The sequence below is a fragment of the Pleurodeles waltl genome, chromosome 1_2 (genome assembly GCF_031143425.1).
Source record: "Pleurodeles waltl isolate 20211129_DDA chromosome 1_2, aPleWal1.hap1.20221129, whole genome shotgun sequence".
NCBI classification, from domain to species: Eukaryota; Metazoa; Chordata; class Amphibia; order Caudata; family Salamandridae; genus Pleurodeles; species Pleurodeles waltl.
In genome coordinates, this window is record NC_090437.1 from 1,169,120,846 (window position 1) to 1,169,147,823 (window position 26,978).

At 42.8% G+C, this 26,978-nt stretch overlaps 1 protein-coding gene across 8 annotated transcripts in view; it reads left to right on the forward strand.

Annotated features, from left to right (window-relative positions):
- The window catches only part of TBC1D14 (TBC1 domain family member 14), a 490,570-nt gene that overhangs the window by 357,393 nt on the left and 106,199 nt on the right, over positions 1-26,978 (forward strand). For all 8 annotated transcript variants that reach the window (XM_069203187.1, XM_069203189.1, XM_069203206.1 and 5 more), the window contains 2 exons: positions 22,952-23,058; positions 23,164-23,244. In XM_069203187.1, coding sequence (XP_069059288.1) covers positions 22,952-23,058; positions 23,164-23,244 — 188 coding nt within the window. The remainder of the gene's footprint in view (positions 1-22,951; positions 23,059-23,163; positions 23,245-26,978) is intronic.

A 26,978-nucleotide genomic window follows, 5' to 3' on the forward strand; every position in this document is an offset into this window, starting at 1 on the left:
TATTGGTCTGGTGAGGGGGGGCCGTGCAGTCCTCCACCCTCACAAAAAAAAAAATATATATTTAGGCCAGGCTCCAGTCACTGCTAATTACCCCAAATAATATATCACTCATGACATCTTTGAAAACATCATTGATGATATCAATGTAATATTTGCAGTAAATTATTGAGCAGAATACTGTGCATACCGGGGGCGTGAGTTAGTTACCATAGGGCACGAGTTATAGTTACTTGAGATAACTCTAACAGGCAAATTTCTATAGTTCTGTACGTTTAAAATGTAAGCCTAACTATAACGTACCTGTAACCTTTTGTTTTCTAAGTGAACTTCTTTTTTATTTTTTTTTATTCTATTTCCTAACTATAACGTCTCTGTAACCTTTCTTTTTTTTTTTCAGTAACTATATATATATATATATATAAATATATGTTCGATGGCATGTATAGCTGCAGATACACATGCTGTGCATTATCCTGCCATCTAGTGTTGGGCTCGGAGTGTTACAAGTTGTTTTACCTTCGAAGAAGTCTTTTCGAGTCACGAGACCGAGAGACTCCTCCTTTTCGGCTCCATTGCGCATGGGCGTCGACTCCATCTTAGATTGTTTTCTTTCCGCCATCGGGTTCGGACGTGTTCCTCTTCGCTCTGTATTTCGATTCGGGAAAGTTAGATATTTATCGGAAAATTCGACGGTATTGTTTGCGCTCGGTATCGGTCTAGTGTTAGTTCATCGACACCAAAACAAAACAAAAAAAAGCGCTCCGGCGGCCCTTCAGGGCTTCCACTCTTCGGCGGGGCCTGGTCAGCCCGACCGCGTCCATCTTCGAAACACATGGACCGGACCCCCTTCCGCTTCTGCCTGAATTGCCACGCAAAGTATCCTTATACAGACCAACACTTGGTCTGTAATGTGTCTATCACCAGAACACAGGGAGGATACTTGCAAGACCTGCCGGGCATTTCGATCGAAGAAGACCCTGCACGATCGAAGAGCCAGAAGACTTCAGATGGCGTCGACACCGGCCGAACATATCGAGGTCGAGGAAGAGGAGAGATTCTCCATTCACGAATTGGACGACTCCGAAATTGAGCAGCCGAAGACGCAGCCAAAAACTGAGTAAATCTGCCCCAGCCAAGACTCACTCCTAAATTATAAAGGCCAAGGGGATGCCACCACCAACAGGCCATGGCTTAACCCGAAAACACGGTGACCAAACATCGGCACAGAAAAAGGCCTCTCAAGAGCTGAAGACATCCGACTCCGGTTGAGATACCGGCTCCGAAACAACTCGGCGCCGAGAGTTCGACACCCCAAAAGTTAAAAAGGTTTCCCCGGAGCCGAAAAAGAGCGTACCGAAACATTCGGTGTCGAAACATGCAGCCTTGGAGACCAAAACAGGCTCCTACACAGAAGAGCACGGACTTTCCAGCCAGATGCAAGGGCACAGATTTGAGCAGGAATTAGGTATGGTAGAGTCAGACCATACTCAAAGGGGGCTGCACATACAGAAAGACACTGGCAAAATTCAAACTCTTTCACCAATAAAGATAAAAAGAAAGCTAGCATTCCAGGAAGCGGAAATGCAGCCAAAAGCAAAAGTGGCAAGAGACAAAACACCACCGAGGATTTCGCCACAGCCTTCACCACTGCATTCACCACATCTGTCCCCGGTAGCAACACCCCCAATGCAGTCGCCAACACACAGGGGGATGACACAAGATGACCCGGATGCATGGGACTTACATGATGCACCGGTCTCTCACAACAGTCCCGATTGCTACCCAGCAAGGCCGTCACCACCAGAGGACAGCACTGCATATATGCAGGTGGTATCAAGAGCAGCTACTTTCCATAATGTAGCAATGCATGCGTAGCCCATAGAAGACGACTTCTTATTTAATACCTTGGCATCCCCTCACAGCTCATATACCAAAGTTTGCCAATGCTCCCAGGCATGCTAAAGCAGGCCAAACAGGTGTTCCAGGGCCCAGTAAAAGGCAGAGCCATCACGCCTAGGGTGGAGAAGAAATATAAACCTCCCCCAACGGACCCTGTGTTTATAACACAGCAATTGACACCAGAATCGGTGGTCGTGGGAGCAGCCAGGAAAAGGGTAAATTCCCAATCGTCAGGAGACTCACCACCGCCCGACAAGGAAAGTCAGAAGTTCGATGCTGCAGGCAAGTGGGTGGCAGCACAGACGGCCAATCCATGGCGGATTGCCAATTCGCATGCTCTACTGGCTCGCTACGACAGGGCACACTGGGACGAGATGCAACATATAATACAGCACTTGCCCAAGGAACACCAAAAGCGTGGCCAACAGGTTGTTGAGGAAGGACAAGCGATTTCCAACAACCAAATAAGGTCTACAATGGACTCCGCAGACACAGCTGCACGGACAGTGAACACTGCGGTAACCATTCGCAGACACCCATGGTTACGGAGCTCAGGTTTTAAACCGGAAATCCAGCAGGCTGTGCTAAATATGCCGTTTAACCAAGAACAGTTGTTTGGGCCGGAGGTGGATACGGCAATAGAAAAACTCAAAAAGGACACGGACACGGCCAAAGCCATGGGCGTGCTCTACTCCCCACAGAACAGAGGCACTTTTAGAGGGCCACAAATTAGAGGGGGGGTTTTGTCCCCAAACCACAGAGCCTTCCACCTCACAAGCCAGACCCTCATATCAGGGCCAGTACCAAAGAGGTGGTTTTCGAGGATCATTTGAGGTGGACAACTCCCAAAAAGAAGGGGGAAATTCCAAAGCCCTAAAAGCCCTCAAGCCAAACAGTGACTTCAATGTCACAAACGCTCAACACCAGTGAGGGGGGGGGGAGACTTACCGCATACTACCACAACTGGGCAAACATAACTACGGACGCATGGGTCCTAGCCATTATCCAACATGGTTATTGCATAGAATTCATAAATTTCCCACCAGATGTGCCCCCAAGAGCACACAATATGTCCAAACAACACTTAGACCTCTTACAGCTGGAGGTTCAAGCATTGTTACAAAAACAAGCAATAGAATTAGTGCCCAAACATCAAAAAGGTACAGGTGTCTACTCACTGTACTTCCTAATTCCAAAGAATGACAAAACGTTGAGACCCATTAGACCTCAGAACTCTGAATCTCTGCATCAAATCAGATCACTTCCACATGGTAACACTTCAACACGTGATTCCCTTACTCAAAAAACAGGACTACATGTCAACGTTAGATCTAAAGGATGCATATTTCCATATACCCATACATCCTTCTCACAGGAAATGCTTAAGGTTTGTAATACAGGGAGTGCATTACCAATTCAAGGTGTTACCATTCGGGATAACAGCCCCATGAGTATTCACAAAATGCCTTGCAGTAGTAGCCGCTCATATAAGGAGACAGCACATGCACGTATTCCCCTACTTAGACAACTGGTTAATAAAAACCAGCACTCAACAACAGTGTCTGCTTCACACACAATATGTTATACAAACTCTACACAAACTAGGATTCTCTATAAATTACCAAAAATCACATCTAGAACTGTCCCAAATACAACAATACTTTGGAGCAACACTCAACACACAAAAGGCGATTGCCACTCCAAGTCCTCAGAGTGCAAGCCTTCCAAAATATAATATTAAACATGCACCCAAACCAACACTACCAAGTGAGGTTTGTAATGAAACTTCTAGGCATGATGTCTTCATGCATAGCCATTGTCCCAAACGCAAGACTACACGTGCGGCCCTTACAACAGTGCCTAGCAACACAATGGACACAAGCACAGGGTCAACTCCAAGATCTAGTGTTGATAGACCGCCAGACAAACTTCTCGCTTCAATGGTGAAGCCCTATAAATTTAAACCAAGGGCGGCCATTCCAAGACCCAGTGCCTCAATACGTGATCACGACAGACGCTTCCATGATGGGGTGGGGAGCACACCTCAACCAGCACAGTATACAGGGACAATGGGGCGTTCAACAAAAATAGCTGCATATAAATCATTTAGAACTGTTGGCAGCGTTTCTAGCGTTGAAAGCATTTCAACCACTGATAGCCCACAAACACATACTTGTCAAAACAGACAACATGACGACAATGTATTACCTAAACAAGCAAGGAGGGATGCACTCGTCACAACTGTGTCTCTTAGCACAAAAGATTTGGCATTGGGCGATTCACATTCACCTAATAGCACAATACATCCCAGGGATTCAAAACCAGTTAGCCGTCAATCTCAGTCGAGATCACCAACAAACACACGAATGGGAAATTCATCCCCAGATCCTACAAAATTACTTTCTACGTTGAGGAACACCAAAAATCGACCTATTCGCAACAAAAGAGAACGCAAAATGCCAAAACTTTGCGTCCAGGTACCCACACCCTCTGTCCAAGGGCAATGCGTTATGGATGAGTTGGTCAGGGATATTTGCTTATGCTTTTCCCCCTCTCCCACTCATTCCTTATCTGGTAAACAAACTGAGTCAAAACAGACTCAAACTAATACTCATAGCACCAACTTGGGCTCGCCAACCGTGGTACACAACACATCTGGACCTATCAGTAGTACCTCACGTCAAACTACCAAACAGGCCATATCTGTTAACTCAACACAAACAGATCAGACACCTGAATCCAGCATCGCTCAATCTAGAAATCTGGCTCCTGAAGTCTTTGAATTTGGACACTTAGACCTTACACAAGAATGTATGGAGGTCATTAGACGAGCTAGGAAACCTACTACAAGACATTGTTATGCAAACAAATGGAAAAGATTTGTTTACTACTGCCACGATAATAAAATTCAACCACTACATGCTTCCGCAAAATACATTGTAAGTTACTTATTACCCTTACAAAAATCTAACCTAGCTTTCTCTTCTATTAAAATACATCTCACAGCAATATCTGCCTATCTGCAGATTAAACATTCATCATCGCTCTTTCGAATCCCAGTCATCAAAGCATTTATGGAAGGATTAAAAAGAATCATACCCCGAGAACACCACCAGTCCCTTCGTGGAACCTCAATATTGTATTAACACGACTCATGGGACCACCATTTGAACCCATGCACTCTTGTGAAATACAATACTTAACTTGGAAGGTCACCTTCCTGATAGCTATCACTTCTCTTAGAAGAGTAAGCGAAATACAAGCTTTTACTATACAAGAACCCTTTATACAAATACATAAACATAGTGGTTCTCCGTACAAATCCAAAATTCTTACCAAAGGTTATATCACCATTCCACCTAAACCAAACAGTTGCACTCCCAGTCTTTTTTCCACAACCAGACTCAGTAGCAGACAGAGTCTTACATACGTTAGACATCAAAAGAGCACTAATGTATTACATTGACAGAACAAAACAGTTTCGCAAAACAAAACAATTATTTGTAGCCTTCCAAAAACCTCATGCAGGGAATCCTATATCCAAGCAAGGCATTTCTAGATGGATAGTGGAATGTATTCAAACCTGCTATATTAAAGCAAAAAGGGATCTACCTATTACACCAAAGGCGCATTCCACTAGGAAAAAAGGCGCCACAATGGCTTTTTTAAGGAATATACCTATGACGGAAATTTGTAAGGCAGCCACATGGTCTATGCCTCATACATTCACAAAACACTACTGTGTAGATGTGTTAACAGCACTACAAGCCACAGTAGGACAGGCTGTATTACAAACATTATTTCAAACAACTTTAACCCCTACAGGCTAAGCCACCGCTTTGGGGAGATTACTACTTACTAGTCTACGCACAGCATGTGTATCTGCAGCTACACATGCCATCGAACGGAAAATGTCACTTACCCAGTGTACATCTGTTCGTGGCATGAGACGCGGCAGATTCACATGCGCCCTCCCGCCTCCCTGGGAGCCTGTAGCCGTTATAAGTTGAATGACACTTGTACATGTGTAAATATATACTATCTTATACACATTATGTACATACATACTTACTCCATTGCATGGGCACCTTTTTACTATATACACAACTCCTACCTCACCCTCTGCGGGGAAAACAATCTAAGATGGAGTCGACGCCCATGCGCAATGGAGCTGAAAGGGAGGAGTCCCTCGGTCTTGTGACTCGAAAAGACTTCTTCGAAGGAAAAACAACTTGTAACACTCCGAGCCCAACACTAGATGGGAGGATAATGCACAGCATGTGAATCTGCTGCGTCTCATGCCACGAACAGATGTACACTGGGTAAGTGACATTTTCCATATATATATGTATGTGTGTGTATGTGTGTGTGTGTGTGTGTATATATATATATATATATATATATATTCAATGGCATGTGTAGCTGCAGATACACATGCTGTTCACTGTTCCTGCCATCTAGTGTTGGGCTCGGAGTGTTAAAAGTTGTTTTTCTTCGAAGAAGTCTTTTCGAGTCACGGGACCGAGTGACTCCTCTCTTTCGGCTCCATTGCGCATGGGCGTCGACTCCATCTTAGATTGTTTTCTTTCCGCCATCGGGTTCGGACGTGTTCCTCTTCGCTCCGTATTTCGAATTGGGAAACTTAGAAAAGAATAGAAAATTTGTCGGTATTGTTTACGTTCGGTACCGGTTTAGTCTTATCATATCGGCACCGACATCAAAACCGCTTCGGCGGCCCTTCGGGGCTTCCGCTCTTCACTAAGGCCTGGTCGGCCCGACCACACCCGTCGTCGAACACTAATGGACCGGACCCCCTTCCGTTTCTGTCCTAAGTGTCACGCAAAGTATCCTTATACAGACCAGCACCGGGACTGTAACCTGTGTTTGATCCAAGAAGACCTTAAGGGATCGACGAGCAAGATGACTACAAACGGCATCGAAGCAGAAACAACATCTCGACGTCGAGGAAGAAGAAATTAGAATTTCCATCGAAGAATCAGACTCTGATGAATCCGACAGTGATCAACCTTTGGCGCGGCAAACGGTGAGTACACCTGCCCCGTCCCACACCCAGGGTCACACCAAAAAATCCAAGGCCACGGGACGCCACTGCCAGAAGGCCATGGCTCAACCCACAGAAAAGAAGATGACCAAGTAACATTGGCACTGAAAAAGGCCAAAGATTTGCCGAAGACTTCCGACTCCGGTCGAGAATCCGGCACTGAAAAAAGTCTGCATCGAGTAATAGTCAGGCAAGCCTCGAAAGAGCTTATCGGAACCGAAAAAGACAATTTAGATGGGAGTTTCGGTACCGAAAAAAACGGCTTCGGAGCTGAAACGTTCTTCCTACACTGAAGAGCAAGGGCTTTCTCTGCAGCTCAAAGAAAAAAACAGATTTGAGCAGGAACTGGATTTCGAACAACATGACCAAACACAACAAAGGTTACAAATCCAGAAGGACACAGGGAAGATACAGACCATCCCTCCACTCAAATCAAAAAGAAAACTGGCCTTTCAAGAGACCGAGATGCAACCGAAAGCCAAAGTGGTTAGAGAAAAGTCACCACCACCACATTTCTCACCACAAACATCCCCACTACAGTCACCACAATTGTCACCAGTGGGTACAAAGATCGCGCAGTCACCCACACACACTGGGATGACTCAAGATAATGCGGATCCCTGGGATCTATACGACCCACCTATATCGGACAACAGCCCAGACACTTATCCAACCAAGCCTTCACCACCAGAGGACAGTACAGCATACATGCAAGTACTTGCCAGCGCAGCTACGTTCCATAACGTAACAATGCACTCTGAACCAGTTGAGGATGACTTCCTGTTCAACACTCTGGCATCCACGCATGCTTCCTACCAGAGTTTGCCAATGTTATCGGGCATGCTTAAACACACACAACAGGTCTTCCAAGAACCTGTAAAAGGGAGAGCCATCACGCCAAGGGTCGAAAAGAAATATAAACCGCCCCCATCAGACCTGGTGTTTATTACTCAACAGCTCCCTCCGGACTCAGTGGTTGTGGGGGCTGCAAGAAAAAGGGCTAATTCACAATCAGGGGATATGCGCCACCCCCTGATAAAGAGTCGAAAATTAGACGCAGGGGGACAACAGTGGCATCGAAAGCAGCCAATCAGTGGCAAATTGCCAACTCACAAGCCTTACTTGCCCACTACGACAGGGCGCACTGGGACGAAATGCAAGACATCATCCAGAATTTGCCCAAAGAACACCAAAAACGTGCCCAACAAGTGGTCGAAGAGGGACAGGCCATATCAAATAACCAAATCCGGTCTGGCCTAGACTCTGCTGATACAGCAGCACAGACTGTCAACACAGCAGTGACTATTCAAAGGCATACATGGCTGCGAAGTTCTGGATTTAAGCCAGAAATACAACAGGCGGTATTGAATATGCTGTTTAATCAACAGCAGTTATTTGGGCCGGAAGTCGATAACTGAATCGAGAAAAAGAAAAAAGATACGGACACGGCCAAAGCCATGGGCGCGCTCTACTCCTCACAATACAGAGGAACATTTAGGAAACCACAGTTTAGTGGGGGGGTTTAGACAGCAGTCATCAGAACCATCCACCTCCCAAACAAAACAATCAATGTCACACTTCCCCAACACTTATCACCGGTGGGGGGGAGGCTAACCAGATACAACCACAATTGGACACACATTAGCGCAGACACATGAGTCCTATCAATTATCCAACATGGTTATTGCATAGAATTCACAACATTCCCTCCAGTTGTTCCACCAAAACCGCACAAATTGTCTCCACAACACTTAGACCTATTACAAATAGAGGTCCAAGCACTGATACAAAAACAAGCCATGGAGCTAGTACCCTATCTCCAAAAAGGGACAAGCGTTTACTCCCTGTATTTCCTTATCCCAAAAAAAGGCAAAACGTTAAGGCCTATCTTAGATCTCAGAACACTGAATCTCTTCATCAAATCAGATCATTTCCACATGGTAACACTTCAGGACGTAGTTCCCTTACTAAAACAAGGGGAATACATGACAACACTGGATCTCAACGATGCGTATTTTCACATACCCATCTATCCATCTCACAGGAAATACCTCAGGTTTGTAATACAAGGCAAGCATTACCAATTCAAAGCGTTGCCATTCGGAATAACAGCAGCCCCCAGGGTATTTACAAAATGCCTAGCTGTAGTAGCAGCTCATATAAGAAGACATCACATGCACGTATTCCCATATCTGGACGATTGGATAATAAAAACCAACACTCAACAGTGTCACGTTCACACGCAATATGTAATAGATACTCTACACAAACTAGGGTTTTCTATCAATTACCAAAAATCTTGTTTACAGCCATCCCAAATACAACATTATTTGGGAGCAACACTCAACACACAAAGAGCAACTGCCACTCCAAGTCCACAAAGGGTGCAGTCGTTTCAAAATATAAAATCAAACATTCAACCAAACCAACAATACACGGTCAGGTTTGTGATGAAACTATTAGGCATGATGTCCTCATGCATAGCTATTGTCCCAAACGCAAGGCTACATATGCGGCCCTTACAACAGTGACTAGCAAAACAATGGACGCAGGCACAGGGTCAACTCCAAGATCTAGTGTTGATAGACCGCCAAACACACTCTTCACTTCACTGGTGGAACCAGGTAAATTTAAACAAAGGGCGGCCTTTCCAAGACCCAGTGCCTCAAGTCATTCTCAAAACAGACGCATCCTTGATTGGGTGGGGAGCACACCTCAACAATCACAGCATACAAGGTCAGTGGGACAATCAGCAAAAACAAATGCACATAAATCACTTAGAAATGTTAGCAGTCTTTCTAGCAATAAAGGCCTTTCAGCCCCTTCTAGCCCACAAACACATTCTTGTCGAAACAGACAATATGACAACAATGTACTATCTAAACAAACAGGGGGGGGGACACACTCGTCACAGCTGTGTCTCTAAGCACAAAAAATTTGGCATTGGGCAATTCACAACAACATTCGCCTAATAGCACAATATGTACCAGGCATTCACAATCAGTTAGCCGAAAATCTCAGTCGAGATCACCAACAAACTCACAAGTGGGAAATACATCCCCAGATCCTATAATATCACTTCTTCCACTGGGGGACACCAAACATAGATCTGTTTGCAACAAAAGAAAATGCAAAATGCCAAAACTTCGTGTCCAGATACCCACACCCTCAGTCCAAGGGCAGTGCTCTATGGATCAGCTGGTCAGGGATATTTGCTTACGCTTTTCCCCCTCTCCCGCTCATTTCTTATCTGGTCAACAAACTGAGTCAAAACAAACTCAAACTGATACTTATAGCACCAACTTGGGCATGCCAACCCTGGTACACAACACTGTTGGACCTATCTGTGGTACCCCACATCAAACTACCAAACAGACCAGATCTGTTAATGCAACACAAACAACAGATCAGACACCCCAATCCAGCATCGCTCAACCTAGCAATCTGGCTCCTGAAGTCTTAGAATTTGGATACCTAAACCTTTCCAAAGAGTGTATGGAAGTCATTAAACAAGCAAGAAAACCTGCAACAAGACATTGTTACGCTAACAAATGGAAAAGGTTTGTCTGCTATTGCCAGGCTAATCAAATTATGCCATTAAACGCCTCCACACAAAACATTGTAAGTTATTTACTACACTTACAAAAGTCCAATCTGGCCTTCTCTTCCACTAAAATAAATCTCACTGCAATATCTGCTTATTTGCAGATTAAACATTCAAAATCACTTTTTAGAATCTGTTATTAAAGCCTTTATGGAAGGACTAAAAAGAATTATACCCCCAAATACACCACCAGTACCTTTGTGGAATCTTAATATTGTATTAACACGACTCATGGGCCCACCATTTGAACCCATGCATTCTTGTCGAATACAATTTTTGACTTGGAAAGTAGCTTTTCTAATAGCTATCACTTCACTTCGAAGAGTTAGCGAAATACAGGCGTTTACTATTCAAGAACCATTTATACAAATATATAAACACAAAGAGGTCCTCAGGACAAATCCACAATTCTTACCAAAAGTCATATCACTGTTTCATCTAAACCAAACGATAGAACTCCCAATCTTTTTTCCACAGCCAGACTCAGTAGCCGAAAGGGCATTGCATACATTAGACATAAAAAGAGCACTAATGTATTACATTGACAGAACAAAACAATTTCGTAAAACAAAACAATTGTTTGTAGCTTTCTAAAAACCACATGCAGGTAACCCTATATCCAAACAAGGCATTGCCAGATGGATAGTTAAATGCATTCAGACTTGCTACCTTAAAGCTAAAAGAGAATTACCCATTACTCCAAGGGCACACTCCACTAGAAAGAAAGGCGCCACAATGGCTTTTCTTGGTAATATACCAATGACAGAAATGTGTAAAGCAGCCTCCTGGTCTACGCCCCATACATTTACTAAGCATTACTGTGTAGATGTGTTAGCAACACAACAAGCCACAGTAGGACAGGCTGTACTAAAAACATTATTTCAAACAACTTCAACTCCTAAAGGCTAACCACCGCTTTTGGGGAGATCCCTGCTTTGTAGTCTATGCACAGCATGTGTATCTGCAGCTACACATGCCGTCGAACGGAAAATGTCACTTACCCAGTGTACATCTGTCCGTGGCATGTTGCGCTGCAGATTCACATGCGCCCTCCCACCTCCCGGGAGCCTTTAGCCGTTTTAGTTGCATTAAAATTGTAAATAATTTTGACTTTACTACACGCTATGTACATACACATTTACTCCATTGCATGGGCACCTCTAGTATCCCTACTTTAACAACTCCTACCTCACCCTCTGCGGGGAAAACAATCTAAGATGGAGTCGATGCCCATGCGCAATGGAGCCGAAAGGGAGGAGTCACTCGGTCCTGTGACTCAAAAAGACTTCTTTGAAGAAAAACAACTTGTAACACTCCAGCAAGCCATAACATTATCATTATATCACAGTACCAAAGGGTATTATTCAACAAAGTCCAAGCCATGAGACAGTCACAACCACTGCACTAATTGTCCTCCATCCCACCATCCCAGTCCATATCCTCATGAGACCAGACATTATATAGCTTGTAGAAAACAGAAACATGTCAAAACCATAGTTGGCCGTCACCTGCTCAGAAGGTTCAATGTGTATCCTCACCCCCCTCATCCTCCGTACTACCTACAGAGCTTAAGTCTTCCACACCTGTAAACCGTTCTAGTAAGGTTCCCCAAGCTGCTACATCAGTGAGTGCCCACTCATCTCTCCGTGTCATGCGCATATGCTGTTCCTCGGCAGCACCCCATTCTATTAAATCCAGAATCCAACTGGAGATCAACAGATTCCGGGTGCTCAGCCAACCAATTGCTACCCTGCGCTAGGCCAATACCAGCGCTAGCTCTGCCAGTTTATATGGAATGCTCCAGCCATGTGGTTTCTGCACCTCTCCCAGAGACAGGTCATCGGCGTTGCCTCCAACCCCAGTCCCATAACCTCCTCAACTTTCTCTACCACTTCCTGCCAGAAGTCATATACTGTCCTGCAAGTCCAGGCCAGATGTAGGAAGGAAGCAAGCACCAAATGTACCACACCAAGGGCATCCCTCTCTGCGGCTCCTGACAATCTTGTTTATTCGACTGGGTGTGAGATATGTTCTGTGTACAAAGTTAAAATGTAATGACTTAAACCTAGTATTACATGACACCATACGCACTAGAGACAAAACCAAATCCCAATCAGCATCCGCTATGGGTTCCCCTAGGTCATACTCCCATGCCCTGCGCCCCACACTTATCACACCTGGTTCATCCTCCCGAAGGGCTTTATAAAACCGGGTAATCAAGTGCGTCCCCCTCCCCCCCAGTTAATCAAGCCGTTCAACACCGCAGAGGTCTTAGGGGCTACTGGAAAACCACTCCATATCTCATGTGTCACACTTACCATTTTTGCGCATTGCAAGAATTGACCAGGGCCCAGACAAATCCTTAGCTTCGGTGAAAGAGATAAACTCTCCATTGGGGTAAAGATCCCCAGCCACCTCACATCCTCCCAGTCTCCAAGCCTCTACAGACACTTTTCCATGTCCCGAAAGGGTGCCAAATCCCATATTTGCAGCTCTCTGTCAAAGGGGGCTCATCAGAGTACATGTTTAACTGCCTGCTCCCAGATTTCAGCAGTGGTCTTGATCAAGTAGGGAGTAGAGGGGTCAGATCTACCCAACATCAGTATATGCACCAAGGTCCGCCCATCCAACATTCCTGTAAACAATCTCTTCTCCCAGTTATCAGTATCTGTCATCCGCTTGGCAGCATATTGCAAGTGTGCTGCTTAGTAATAGTGTCTAATATTAGGAATCGCCAGCCCTCCCCCCTCAAGATTCCTCTGCAACACTGGCAGAGCCACCCTACTTTGCCACCCAGCCCACATCAAAGAGATCAGCAGACTATCCAAATGACGGAAGAGCCGGGCAGCCAACGGATATAGAGAGTTCTGGACCAGGTACAGACACTGCGGCAAGAACACCATCTTTGCCATAGCGGCCCTGCCCATAACGGAAAGAGGTAATCTGTTCCAGAATAATGCCAAATGTTCCAGGCTGGCAACTACTCGCTCGACATTATGCTTATCATGCGCAGCCATAGAATGAGTAACCCAGATACCGGAAACTCTCAACTTCCCATCTGAGTGTTTTGCTAATAACTTAGGCGCCCTTTGAAGAATCCTCAAGAAATTTTCAAAACTAGTTGTCTGGTCACTTCAGCTGCTATTTGGAAAGTTTCAAGGTGATACGTCAAGGAGGGCGGTGTACCAAAATAAGTTTTTCCTGTGCAATGTCCCATAAGCATTTTAGACACAATTACAGGCCGAACAACTTAATGAAATTACACCAAGTTTGGCAGAAAGAGTGCTTTTGTTATTTGGTGTAAATCAGTTCACTAGTTTTGGAGTTATTAAATTAAAAAAGGTTTATGCTTATCGCGGTCTACGGATCCAACCGATCTCATACTGAGATCTGATTGGCTGCCACCACTTCAATCAAGAAGTGGAGGCTATCTTGGGACTCTGCCAAGTCCCAAGAACAAATGAAAAAACAAAAAACAAAGGGGCAGGGTAGGAATACCTTGACCACCTAGGTCTAGTGGTGGGGTGCCACAGGGACCCCGCCAGGGCCAAATCTTTTTTTATTTTGTTGCTAATTCGCAGAACATCCACTTTAAATATTTTTTATTTTTTTAGGAGTATTTTACTCCTGAGTATTGAAAACATACAATTTAATACACATTTTAGCCTGTCTGGAAACCTTGTGTTCCACTATTTGTCATCCTTTTCATACACTGACTGAGGAGCAAAAGACCATAGTTCCGAATGACCTCTAATAAAACGGCATAGTGAAGGATGGCTGCACATGGCAATAACCTCCAGAAAAAGAAATCGGAGCTAAAAAAAAAAAGCAGAGGAATGGAATAATTCATTAGCATAACGATTGGGAAAACTATCAGCAAAAGTACAACCTCAAAGTGCATGTTAGAGAATGCAAAAGAATGTTCAACTTCCTCAGGCAGATCAAATCATTCAGACAGAGGCTATTACCTGGCTGCATAGACCTGCTTTGTTCAAGTCATTGAGTCATGAACTCTATTACTGGTTCCCTAGCCAGTCAGAATGTGATTAAGCTTCTGCTACTTCTGCTTGCCTCGTGACAAATAATGACGCACAAATTGGTATATTTTTATTTTGTTTCCAAGAACCCATAATTCACTCACAAATGACAGGTATTTACACGTACTACTGAAAACTGGAGTTCCACATTTAAATGAGGGCTTTTGCAAAGCTTATCGCGAGATCCAGATGTCTGCCCCCATTGCTTGTTTAACTCCAACGCACGAAGTTCAATAAATAAGACTTCGCAAGGAGGAAAAAAAGCAATGCATCCATCAGTTTTCTTCAATTTGTGCATTGCGCAAAGCAGCTCACATAATGTACATCTAGTTTCACTATACCTTTTGAGACATTCCTGCTACAACAAAGTCTTATATTCTGAAATATCTGTTTAGAGTAATATTATGCAGCATATATCCAGTTTCTCTTTCCCTGAGATATTTCTGCCCAGACCAAATCTTATGACAGCAAAGCTATGAGGGCGTCATTAGTGTAAGAAAAACAGGAAATTACTCTACATGCAGGTAGGCCAATTATTGGGATCCTCATGAAGTTAAGCTTGCATAATAAAAAATTCTATTAGCATACAGGATGAGCTGCTTTCCAAAATACATTGGTGCATAACTATATTAAGCAACCCGCGCATTTTATTATGCCTTTTTTTAAACTTGTGCATTTTCTGAAACCATGCATGTTCCTAGCAAGCACATGCTAAAATCATAATCAACAGAACATTCTAGAAGGCACAATAAACCTTAGGGCGCACAAGGCAATAACACAAAATAAAATGATGGACTCCGTCCATCATCCTTTTGTGTTGCTAAGGTTGCCCTAAGTGGGAGGGGTGTGCCCAGACGTGGGTCCCTTGCTCACTGTGCCACTGGATTCAAGCTAGCCTGGCTGATGAAGGGTGATACCCTGAAACTAGTCCCAGGATGCTTGTTTCCGGACCAGGGAGGTGCTGGCCTGTCAGTTCGGGTGGGACTGTTCCCAGGGGGGCAAGGTCAAGACTGATTTGAATAAGGCTGGGTCCAAACTGGGTTGTCATGGTGAGCAAAAGAACAATGGATTAAACCCAGATCTGTGACTGGGGTTGAGTGTTTGAAAAGTTTCAAAACTCCGTCCATCATCCTTTTTTGTTGCACATACTAATTAAGCATGCACTAAAAGTCAGAGCACAATTGTTAGTTGAAAATTAGAAACTGGAAAACATGGCACCAAAGGAACGGGTTGATGATTTCATGAAAAACTTAGAATTGGAGAAATTGGAAATGGAGATTACCAATAAAAAAACAACGCAAGTTCATCTGAGATTATAAAGACTACCAAACAAGGTGCATCTTGACTTTCCATAAAAAATATGATTACTTGTATGAAGATGATGAGCTGACCAGTGAGGATAATACAGCAAATGACTATCAACCCAGCCCAGGGAATGAATTTTCAGATAGTAACGCTACAGACATGTCAGATACGACTCTTGCCCGGATGGAACAGAGGATTTTGAGAATTGTTTTTAAAACAATTTCAACTATTGAACCAAAATAGGACCGAACACAGGTCAGAACAGAACTATCAATGAGGCAGGGGAGACAGAAGAAGAGGAAAGCAAAACACCAGTCAATCAGGAAGGATAACCTCAGTGAGAGTGAAGACAAGGAGTTAAATAAAAGCAGCATGTATGTGGTAAATCTTTCTAAACTTATTTTACCAGATGAGGAAACCAATCTGTTATTCCTAGGCTTATCTTTTTCCCTTCAACAGATTTTAATTCTGTCCAAAGTAGCGCTGATTTGTTCTACTTCACGCATAAACTAAAACTCAAAAAATGATTTGAATTGAAACCCAAACATTAAGAACGGGCAGGACCTGCTCCAACTATTAGTGACTTACAGATTGGTGACATTGAACTGTTGCACACGCTATTGGCTTTAGAGGGTGGGGAGTCCCATCATGAGATCCTTATCTGATTCTGCTTAACCTTGATGTTGAACTAGGCATGGATTGTCCCAGTAAATTTAAACCAAAGCCTACCTTTCTACCCATTATCTCATGTGATGCTATTGTGTTTGAAAAGGGTGTGATCAAAGATTTCAAACACCTCAGGTAAACACACTGCCATTCACATAAAAATCGAACTAAGAAACAGTTTCATGGAAGGGCTGAAGTCTGACCCCGAGATAGTAATAGGTGAATCGGACAAAGATGGTAATGTTGTGGTACTGTTGAAAGAAATGTATCCCAAGGAGGGCAGAAAGCAATAAGCTGATGAGGCTTGTTACACTATTTCTAGGGGAATGGAATTCAGGCAGGCTGAACAAACCTATGGTAAATTACTTGTGGATTGGAGGGACAAGGAACTTTTAGAGTAGAAAGAATACTTCTTTATTAAATCTAATAAAGCCAAGGTTTCCAATTTTATGTCTCCTACCCAAACTGTATAAGAATACTACAAACCCTCCAGTAAGACCCATTGTACCTTCAATAGGGTCACCTCTGGAGAACACCTCTAGATATGTGGATCATCATCTTAGACCATTGGTTATGGCACTGCCTGCCTGTTTGAAGGACACCCGACATTTCCTTACCATCATTGAGGGTATACACTGGGAGGATGCTTTTGTCTTGATTACATTAGATATCACCAGCCTCTATGCCAGCATGCAACATGACATAAGCCTCATATTTTTTTACAAGCAAGGTCTCTTTCCTAAATCCTGCATTCCGAAATGCTTCTGGATATGATGAAGTTTTGTTTAAACAATAACGTATTTATCTTAGATAATAAGGTTTAAAGACAGATCAAAGGCACAGCCATGGGGACTTGTTTTGCCCCCAGCTACGTCAACTTGGCTGCAGGCGGATGAGAGGAGCAAGCCTTGCATGGCTATCTCGAATTTGCGGATCACATTGTAATATGGGTCTGACTTATTGATGACACTTTTGCCATTTGGTGAGGAGAAGAGACTCCTGCCAAGACTTTTGTCAAGCATTTGAATGACAGCTGCAGTCTGCAGTTCACAGGTCACATTACCAGGGAAAGAGTTGAGTTCTTGGATGTGGAGGTCAAGGTAAGAGTGATCACCTTGAGACAACATTATTTCATAAGCCCACAGCGGGCAACAGTATTATTTTTGCCAGCAGTGCCCATCCCAGAAGCTTGGTTGATAGTATACCGTATGGGGAATTACTAAGGGCTAAGCACAATTGTAGTTCCCCTAGTGCCTTTGAATGTGAGAAGAAAGTTGACCAAGAGATTCAGAGAGAGGGGTTTACTCTAGTAAAGTTATCAAACAAGCTGTTAGGAAAGTGAAGCAAGTCTCCAGACATATTCTGCTCTATCTGGAACCTAAACCCCTGGAAGAAGAATTGAAACTTGTCAAGATTCATTACTACTTTCTCCAACCAAGCCCCAAAAGTAAGAAAAAGATTGACCAGACACTGGCATACACTACATACTGATAGCACTTAGCGTAAATATATTGGGACTAATCCACAGATTGCTTGTAGACAATGCCGATCATTGAAAGATAATTTGATAAAGAACTTTCACTGAGTCTAATCCCCCCCAAACCAATACAAGGCTTTTTCCGTAGTAGGAAATGTAAGGAATGTACAAAAAGCTGTGATGTAAAGGAATTTACAATACCCAATACTGAAAAGAATTTAGCATCAGAAAACACCATTCTTGCAATACTGAGTATAGGGTGTATTGCCTGCTGTGTCTTTGACCTTATGTATGTGGGTAGCACTATACATATGGCTAAGAAGTGGGTGCTGGAACACGAGAGCTATTGCACATAAGGATGTCTCATATCCAGTGGCGAGACACTTTGCTGAAATCTATTCTGCTGATCCCAGTCTACTCCGATTTATGGTGATTGATAATATTGGATCGAACATTAGAGGAGGAGATGGGGGGGAAAAGGAATTGCAAAGACTTGAATCTAAATATATTCTGTATTTTGTTACTCTTATTCCCCAGGGATTGAACTCAGATGAAGAGATGGCAGTACATTTACAGCAGTGGGGTATATAAGGGTACAACTCCAGTCTTTGCTTCTTGGGTTGTTCAGTAACCATGGTTTTTAATCAATTTTATTTTCATTTTCATTCAGGTCAGTGCATGGCATTGTGAACAGGCGAGAATGTTTGTGGGGATTTTATGTTGTTTCAGCATGCACACTTAGGCTGGCTTTTCACTGCATCGAGCCGCAACTACTGTCAGTGAAATTGCTTGAATAATCTTTTGGTTGGATAATCTTCCCACTTGTGTGTTACTTTGATGTAATTTGTTCACGTGGACCATACCCTTTAGCTATATAATTTGATGTAAACACACAACATATTTAGACCTGTATGGGTATGTTCCTCCAGCTGCTTTCCTGGCTCACTTGACTTTAGTCCTGCTGAAATTATGATTTGTATATGCAGCATTGATGGTTAAGGTAACAAACCATTGACTAAAATGACTGATGGGGCACCCCAATGTTTACTATTGGTGAATGTCTCTAATGGATATTGACTGTAATAATCTGCAATGCTAGTCTTGTTTTTGGACACACTATACCGAGAGCACCGTTTCAAAATGGTGCCTGCAGCCTCAGTACTGAGTTAGTCCTTTCACAACACAATTATGATATGTATGTAACATGGACGGCTAAGACAACGAATCACAATGGCGGATGTGGCATTTCAATTTTTATTGCATGTGATCAATTCATATTTGTGTAATCAATTTTGTAATTTATGCAGCACTACAGATTTACATTTTCAAACAGAAATTGACTGAAATATTTGCCGGTGATACTCTGCCATTTGATCATACTATACAGATAACACTATTCTTATATGGTACCTACAGCCTAAGCACTGAGTTAGTCCTTTCTCAAGCTTGTCACTTTGTTTCAAATATATGATCACTTGGTCACTTTACTCCCATTACCTGTGAAAAAGGTCCGGAGGTGCTGAAACAACACACATACACACACACCCCTACCTCTGTCTCACAGTTAGGTAATGGAATTATAAAAAATCGCTAATTACCTCACATATTAGATTAGTTATGATATCGTCTATGGCGTCATTGATAATGTCACTGCAACATTTCCAATAAAACTATTGATGAGAAAATTGAATGGTAGGAGCGCAAGTTATAGTTTTCTTGGGGTACAAGTTAACGATTCGTTGAAATAAGTACAATTATAATTGCTGAATTTTTATCTGAACCCAACTGTAACATCCCTGAAACCTTTGGTTTTTAGAGAGAAAAAAAATATATAAAGATGTGTGTTTGTGGGTGTGTATGTGTGTATTTTATGTATGTATATATCCTACCCTGTTGCAGTCTCTACTGGGTAGTTATAGTTGGGATCATGATTCTCTAACATGATTCTGTAGGAAATTTATTTTTTCTGTTGCTATTAACTTTGGTGTCGTTTGACGAATTTCCACAAAACTTTCCAAAGTGCTCTTTTTTGCCAGTTTGCACATTGAAAGTTTTGGGGTGGTACGTCAAGAGACTGAGGGTCCCAAAACGCTTTTTCCTCAATCATTTTACCATAGGAACTTTAGGCACCGCAGCAACCTAAACCACTGAACGGACTGACGCTAAATTTGGCAGAAGGCTAGGCCCAGGTATAGAAAGAGTGTTTTTTGTGCTTTGGTGTATATCCGTTCAGTAGCATTTTGAGCGATTATTGCTCAAAAACTTTGTATGTGTAGGGGTGCAGAGGCTCCGCGGATCAGGATCTTCTCAAACTGATATCTGATTGGCTGCTACCATCTCAACCAGAAAGTGGTGGCCACCATTTTAGAACTTGATATCCTGAACTCTTTAAAAAAAAAACAAAAAAAAAAAAAAAAAAAAACTCCCAATAGGGCAATGTAGGGAGGAGTATGTGGCTCCCCTCCATGCGTCGATTTTTGTCCGCCGGGACATGATCCTCCCAGGGACCGCCGCATATTTAAAGAGTGAGAGAGAGGCTTGCTCCTCAGACCGGGTCAAGTGATATGTCCTATGGAGCCCACTCCTGGCATGTAGTGGTTTCCCTACCCACACCGGCGTGGGCAGGGAAACATGTATTTTCTCTTGCCAAATAGTAGCACACAGAGTCTGCTGCCAGGGGGTGGGAGCTTCAAAAATGCTTCTGCCCTCTGGGAGCAGACTTTAGATCGGTTTCTCTATGCTCCGTGGTGCAAGCAGGAAAACAGATCTAAATATTGCTTCTGCCCACAGGGAGCTGCTTCCTGTGGGCCAGAGCAGTGCCGGCTCCTGCTGGATGCGGAGATCCATTGGGGCTCCCCTGCAGCCCCCACCACGAGTTTGGTGGGTGCCCTAGGTGGGTACCGGGCACCTACATTTTATTGTGCCAGGCCACGGGTAAAGGGAGTCTTGGGCCCGCAAAAGCCAGGGAAGTGGTCCTGCATGCTCTCCCTTCCCCTAAGTATAATCCTAGGGTATGGGGGTCCCTGGGAGCAAAATCAGCCTGGAAAGGGGGGTGCCTACCCCCACCCCCACATATTAAAGTATAAAAAAAAGTGATGGATGGAGTGCTTGAATTAATCTCAGCTACTGGTAATTACTCGGGCTGCATGCTAGTCCATTTTTATTTTCCACACCATGCCACCTCATTTTAAGCCCAGCTATGTGCAAATCAGTCTTGACCCTGCTCCAATGAGAACAGTACAACCTGAACTGCCAAGCCAGGTATTCCCTGAACTAGAACACAAGCAACCCAGAACTGGTTTCACCCTGGTTACCGGCTCATCCGCTGGATATAGGTTGGTTAGAAGTGGGCCCTGGGCTCACTGTGCCTCTGGAACCAAATTACGTGGCTGAAGAGCCCTTACTAGGGTGAGACAGGTCCTAGGTTTCTTGTGTTTTGGTTCAGGGAGATATAGATATAGATATAGATAGAAAGATAGAGATATAGCTTCAAGATTCCTTGATGTGGACTTTAGACTAGTAAATCAATAATTCCATGATACAGTTGTAGTCTCTGTTCTGCTTACAGTTATCTTGCAGGACGATATTTATAACTTGTTCTTATGTGGACACATTTCAAATTATGCTGAGGGTTCAGGTGGGCTTCTGCAGTGGTCTGTCAACATACCAGTGACCCAAATATCCGAAAGAGGGCTGCTGCTACACTGCTTATTAGTTACCTTCAATATAATTGACCACACCCTTTTATGAGAAAAGATTCTCAAGTTTCGACGCTCCTCACAGTTTCTTTATTATTCTTAAAGAGAAGTTGTCAAACCTAATCTAGACTGCAATCAACATCTACTTTCAATTTATACTTAAGGGAACTTACTATACAGTTAGAAGACACAACTATTTTTACTCAGCATTCAAAATTGGAAGGTAGAATTTTTCACAACTTCTTCGATTCACATGTAGATGGCATTGCATTATCTGATGGCCCTTGATGGCGTGTACAGTTCCTTCCTATTTCAATCAGCATTAAATGGAAATCTTTGAATGGTTTATATCTATTTTGGAAGAGTGCATTTTCTCGCTTGCGGCCTCATTATGTAGATCTTTTGTATTTCTTTCAGACAATAATTCTAGTTGATCAGCATACCACTGGTTCTTTTGTAAATCTTAATAATTGCTGGTGGTTCCCACAAATAGGTAGGCAACAATTCTTTAAAGCTCAGTTTGGAAAAGACAGATTCTGGTTTTCAGCAGAAAGCAGTCCATCTGGTACTTTAAGTTGAGACGTGAATAACTCGAATTAACATTCATTTTTCACCAGAATCATTTCTTTCTTCGTTCAGTTTTTAGTTTGTTAAAATCTTATTGACCCCAGTTTTCTCTTCCACCACTTCACACTCCAGTTTCCTCTTCTGTCACTTATTTCTTACCCCCAAACTACTGCTCTCTGTCTGTGCCCACTTCATATCCTTAATGATCCTCCCTGCGGTATTTACTTTTTGTTGACACATGTTCCATTCCAACTATCACCGGTTCCCCATTATGTCTGTGAAACACATGACCTTGCGCCCTATGTTTGCCTTGGTATCACTTTGTTTCCCTAAGCACCTCTTCTGTCAGTTTAACCATCTTTCACAAACTTCACCTATTAAAACGAGATGCACTGTGTTTTTTTATTTTTTATTTTATTATTGCCTATATCCATGATCACTATTCTCACTAATTATCCAACCTAATTGGTAACTTCCACATTCGTCTGAATTTTTAAATGAATTCTGTTTTGGCAGAGTACCTCATAAATTTAGTATGTTATCAGGTAACCTTAAGTAAATTGTTGCACTAACCTGAATTGGTAAAACACCAGTGTGAAAAGTTTGTCAATTTATCCATCTGCTTTAATTTACTAGGTGCTGTTCTCGAAGAGTTCGTGATTTGTGGTGGCAAGGAATTCCTCCCAGTGTAAGAGGGAAAGTGTGGAGTTTAGCAATAGGCAATGAATTAAATATCACTGCTGGTAAGTTTGTGGAAATTTATAGATGTAATTGATGTTTTTTTGCTTCAATTCTTTGAATATTACCGTAAAGCACATTATCGAATAACAGTTTGCTTTATTTTTCAGAACTCTTTGATATTTGTCTATCCAGAGCCAAAGATAGGTGGAAATCCTTAAGTACAGGAAGCTCCGAAATAGAGAACGAGGGTGAGTATGCTTGTTTTCTACAGATTTTAATCCACTGCATACTCTTCTAAAATGAATGGTTCCTATCATCCGACCAGTTATTCTCAGGTTCTGCACATTTCTTGACTTTCTTTTTAAGGGTCTGCTTAAATGAAAGGTCCTCCTGTGCTGCACTCAGTTTAGAATACACATTTCTGAGTAACTACTTCTTGTTATCAAGATGTTCTTTGGTGATTTTCATGTATATAAAATAGGAATATATTTTTAGTAATATACGTAAGGGATGTTACTTTAAAAGCAAATTTATTGGGGTATCTTCTTACTATTCACCACATTGCTCTGATGTTATATATTATTTTATGTAACATGTTTTGTTCCTGAAGCATGTAATCCTTCATCCAGCTCACATTTACAATAGTGCATGTTACAGGAAGGTGTAGAGGGTTATTTCTTGTACACCTCCTTCCCCGGTTGGCCACTAACGAATGGAAAGTAGGCAAAACATATCCAAACTGGTGACTACTTATAGGTTAATCATTTTAGAAGGAACCCCATACGTTAGCCTGCAATGCCATATTCTTCAGTGATGCACATATTTTACAGTTCGGTGCTGATTTGTCTCAGCTCAGGCGGATTGTTCTTTGCAGATAGTGTCTATGTGCTTCAAAAAAGCTGATGCTTAGCAATTTCTACAAGCTGCACATCGTGGCATTACAAAAAAAAAAAAAAACTTGAGATACTGTTATTAATCCCACAAATGAGGAGAGCAGATGGCTTTTCAGTTTAGGAAAAGCAAATCTTATGTACATATTGACTCTATAAAAAGCAAATACACAGTAGCCAACCCTCAACATAGCAAAAGCAACTGTTACTGTTGGGACCAAAACGAGAAAGGATAGGGTACTCTAGCCGTGCAAAGACATCTCAGCTAACAGAGTCCATTTTAGGAACTGATGAATAGTATATCAGAATACGTCCAGGCTACTCTGTTCATGTCGAAAATCAATGGAGTGTGCCACCTTTATGTACTCCCCATTTCAAAATTGACAATATCGGGCACCATTGCTTCTCATCTATGTTCACACTTTACATACATGTGCATACATCCATAAATTAGTAGCACTTGGTTTGACTGGTAGTAGCATTTGCAACAAACACTACTTTCCAGTATTAAGACCTAAACTTACAATGTTAATGTCTATATCATCTTAACTTTTGTTTCATACTGTCAAACACATTTCATTGTGTTATTTATACTTTATGAATGGGTGACCCCAGACGGGGCAGAGTAGGACAGTCTGCTCCACAAAGTTAGTTTCCTTTGGACTGGCCTTGTAACAGTATATTATAACAAATTAATGTTGGTTTATAAAATCTCCGAAATGCCTTAACATCAGTAAAGATGATGCTGTGGTTTCAATGTAAGTTATGGTCACTTTACTCCTGTTACCTGTGCACGATCTTGCATAGTACATCATTGATATTTCAAATGGCATCTTCAGTTTCATCTTGGGGCACAAGGAGTGGCTATAGGCCACATTTTCCCAGTACACACTGTACTGCTAAAGGATGTTCTTAGTTTGTTCTGTGAACTCGCAATTAGGGTAAAAAATTACCATAATGGGACACTTACATGGCCTTGTGGCATGTGCAGCTTGTTTGGGTGGGATATAGGCTGTGCACAGGGCTTGGCATATGCCCAGATCTATTGCGCCCAGCTAAAGCCTACGCTTGACTTGAATGAATGGTCACTATGCACTGTCATAGCTACTTTGGATTGGGTAGAGCCTGGGTACTGGGGTGGCTGAAGGCTGTGTCCAGGTGATATTTTACGCTGCTGAAGGCAGTGAACAGTTGGTCATATGTGTGTGACATAGTGGAATATTTAATTAAACGGCTTTCATATAGGTAAGTTATGGGTTACTTTTCTGCCTGTGATTGCAATATCTATAATACCTTGTAATTACCAAGGTATGGCAAGCTGCAGAAATCATAACTCGAACCCTGTCATAGCTGCTCATGACCTCGCACATAACATCATGGATTACATCTCAGATTGTTATTGACAATTTTAGTTGCAGAAAGATGTTTAAGGTCTCAGACCTGTATCTAGTCATCACTACACACATGAAGAACACACATTTGGGTTTGTGGACGTGCGATTATAGTGGTTAATGAAAATTAGGCACATGTGCAGCAGACCCAGAAATTCACCATCCCAAACTAGTTATGTTGTAAATATTTCTAGAGAGCTCGAATACCCGTAGGTGTCTTGGCACTAACTCTGCTATAACAGATTGAGAGAGAACTCATTGATTGCCAGACAGCCATGTTTTCAAGGCTTTTCTGAATGGATGCATATTGTTCATGGATTTAACATGGATGAGTAAGGTATTCCATGCTTTAGCTGTGCAGATCACAAAACTTCTTTCACCCCAATAGGAGCGTTTTGTGTGCAGCCAAAGTCTGGCTGCAGGTTGTGGGCCAAACCCTCTGCTTGTGTCCAGATCATTATTTGTGTGCCTAAAATATGTGTGCGATATTTGTAATTTTGAGAATATTGTACCTTCATTTTCACCTTATCCTCAACTGCGTATAGCACTGGGTTATGTTCAGTTACTTGATTTGTAAATATCTAAATAAGTTGTGCTAGATGAAGCCTCAGACACCTCCACAGTCGATGAGGTCAGTAGGTTGCAAACCCAAGAATAAACTGTAAGACACCACTGTGAAACTGGAACTACAGGCAAAGGAAGCAGAGAGAAGCTCCTGCTACCAACACACAGATATTAGAGCTTTCACAGAAAGCGGAGGGCAGGAGTACAGAGCCTTATTTGAAGACTGGATTAATTGCTATCTTAAATTTTGGGATCTCTGAAGCATCAGTTGAGTATGGAACTTAAGTTCCTGAACACCCTTCTGTGAGTCCCACTTCACAAAGTAATAATGATAAACCATCTGAACATTGAGACTGAGGCAATCCTGCAGGCTGCCAGGAAACCTGTCATCATGGGATGTGAAAACATAAATGTGTTTTTGACAGACTGTTTGGATGCAGTAAAAAGGAGGACTGGAGACAAGGAACTGAGACTTGCTAGTCGTCCACCCAAATTTAAAGATCAATGGTGATGGCTGCTAATACTTGTTTTATTAGTCCTGAAAAGCCCCAGGACCTGGCCAAAGACTGGCATCAAGCTGATTCGAAAAGGAAAGTTGTGTAGAATTGTCTAATTTCTGTATTTTTTTAACGTAAAATAATTTCCATTACTATACATTAATCCAACCACTGCTGTGCTCGGCCTATCCTACTGGAGTATTTTCTACTGGTTAGTAAGGGTTTTCTCATTGGATGAATGTCCAGTGTGCAGGAGAGGGGCCCTAGGGACCTCGGGCCTGCCCTTTATTAAATGGCTAAGGGCGGCTGCGTGGCCCCCTCCCTGGCCGAAATCAGCTCCCGGGGAACCCATCCCCTAAGGCCCAGCCCTATAATATATATATTTTTTTTTTAGGGTGGAGCTGCACAGCTCCCCTTTACCTGCTAATTTTGGCCCCCGGAAACCCCATCCGCGGGGCTCAGTCATGTCACCTGGGTGCCCTCCAGGGCACCTAGTCACCACAGTTGGGAGCTATGGGGGAGCCTGAATGCCCACGTGGTTCCAGCTGGCTTCCTACCTCCTGTAGGAGCCGGCATTGCTGTCACAGACAGGGAGCTGCTAAACATGCATCTCTCTGTCTGTGGGAGCAGTTGTTACCTC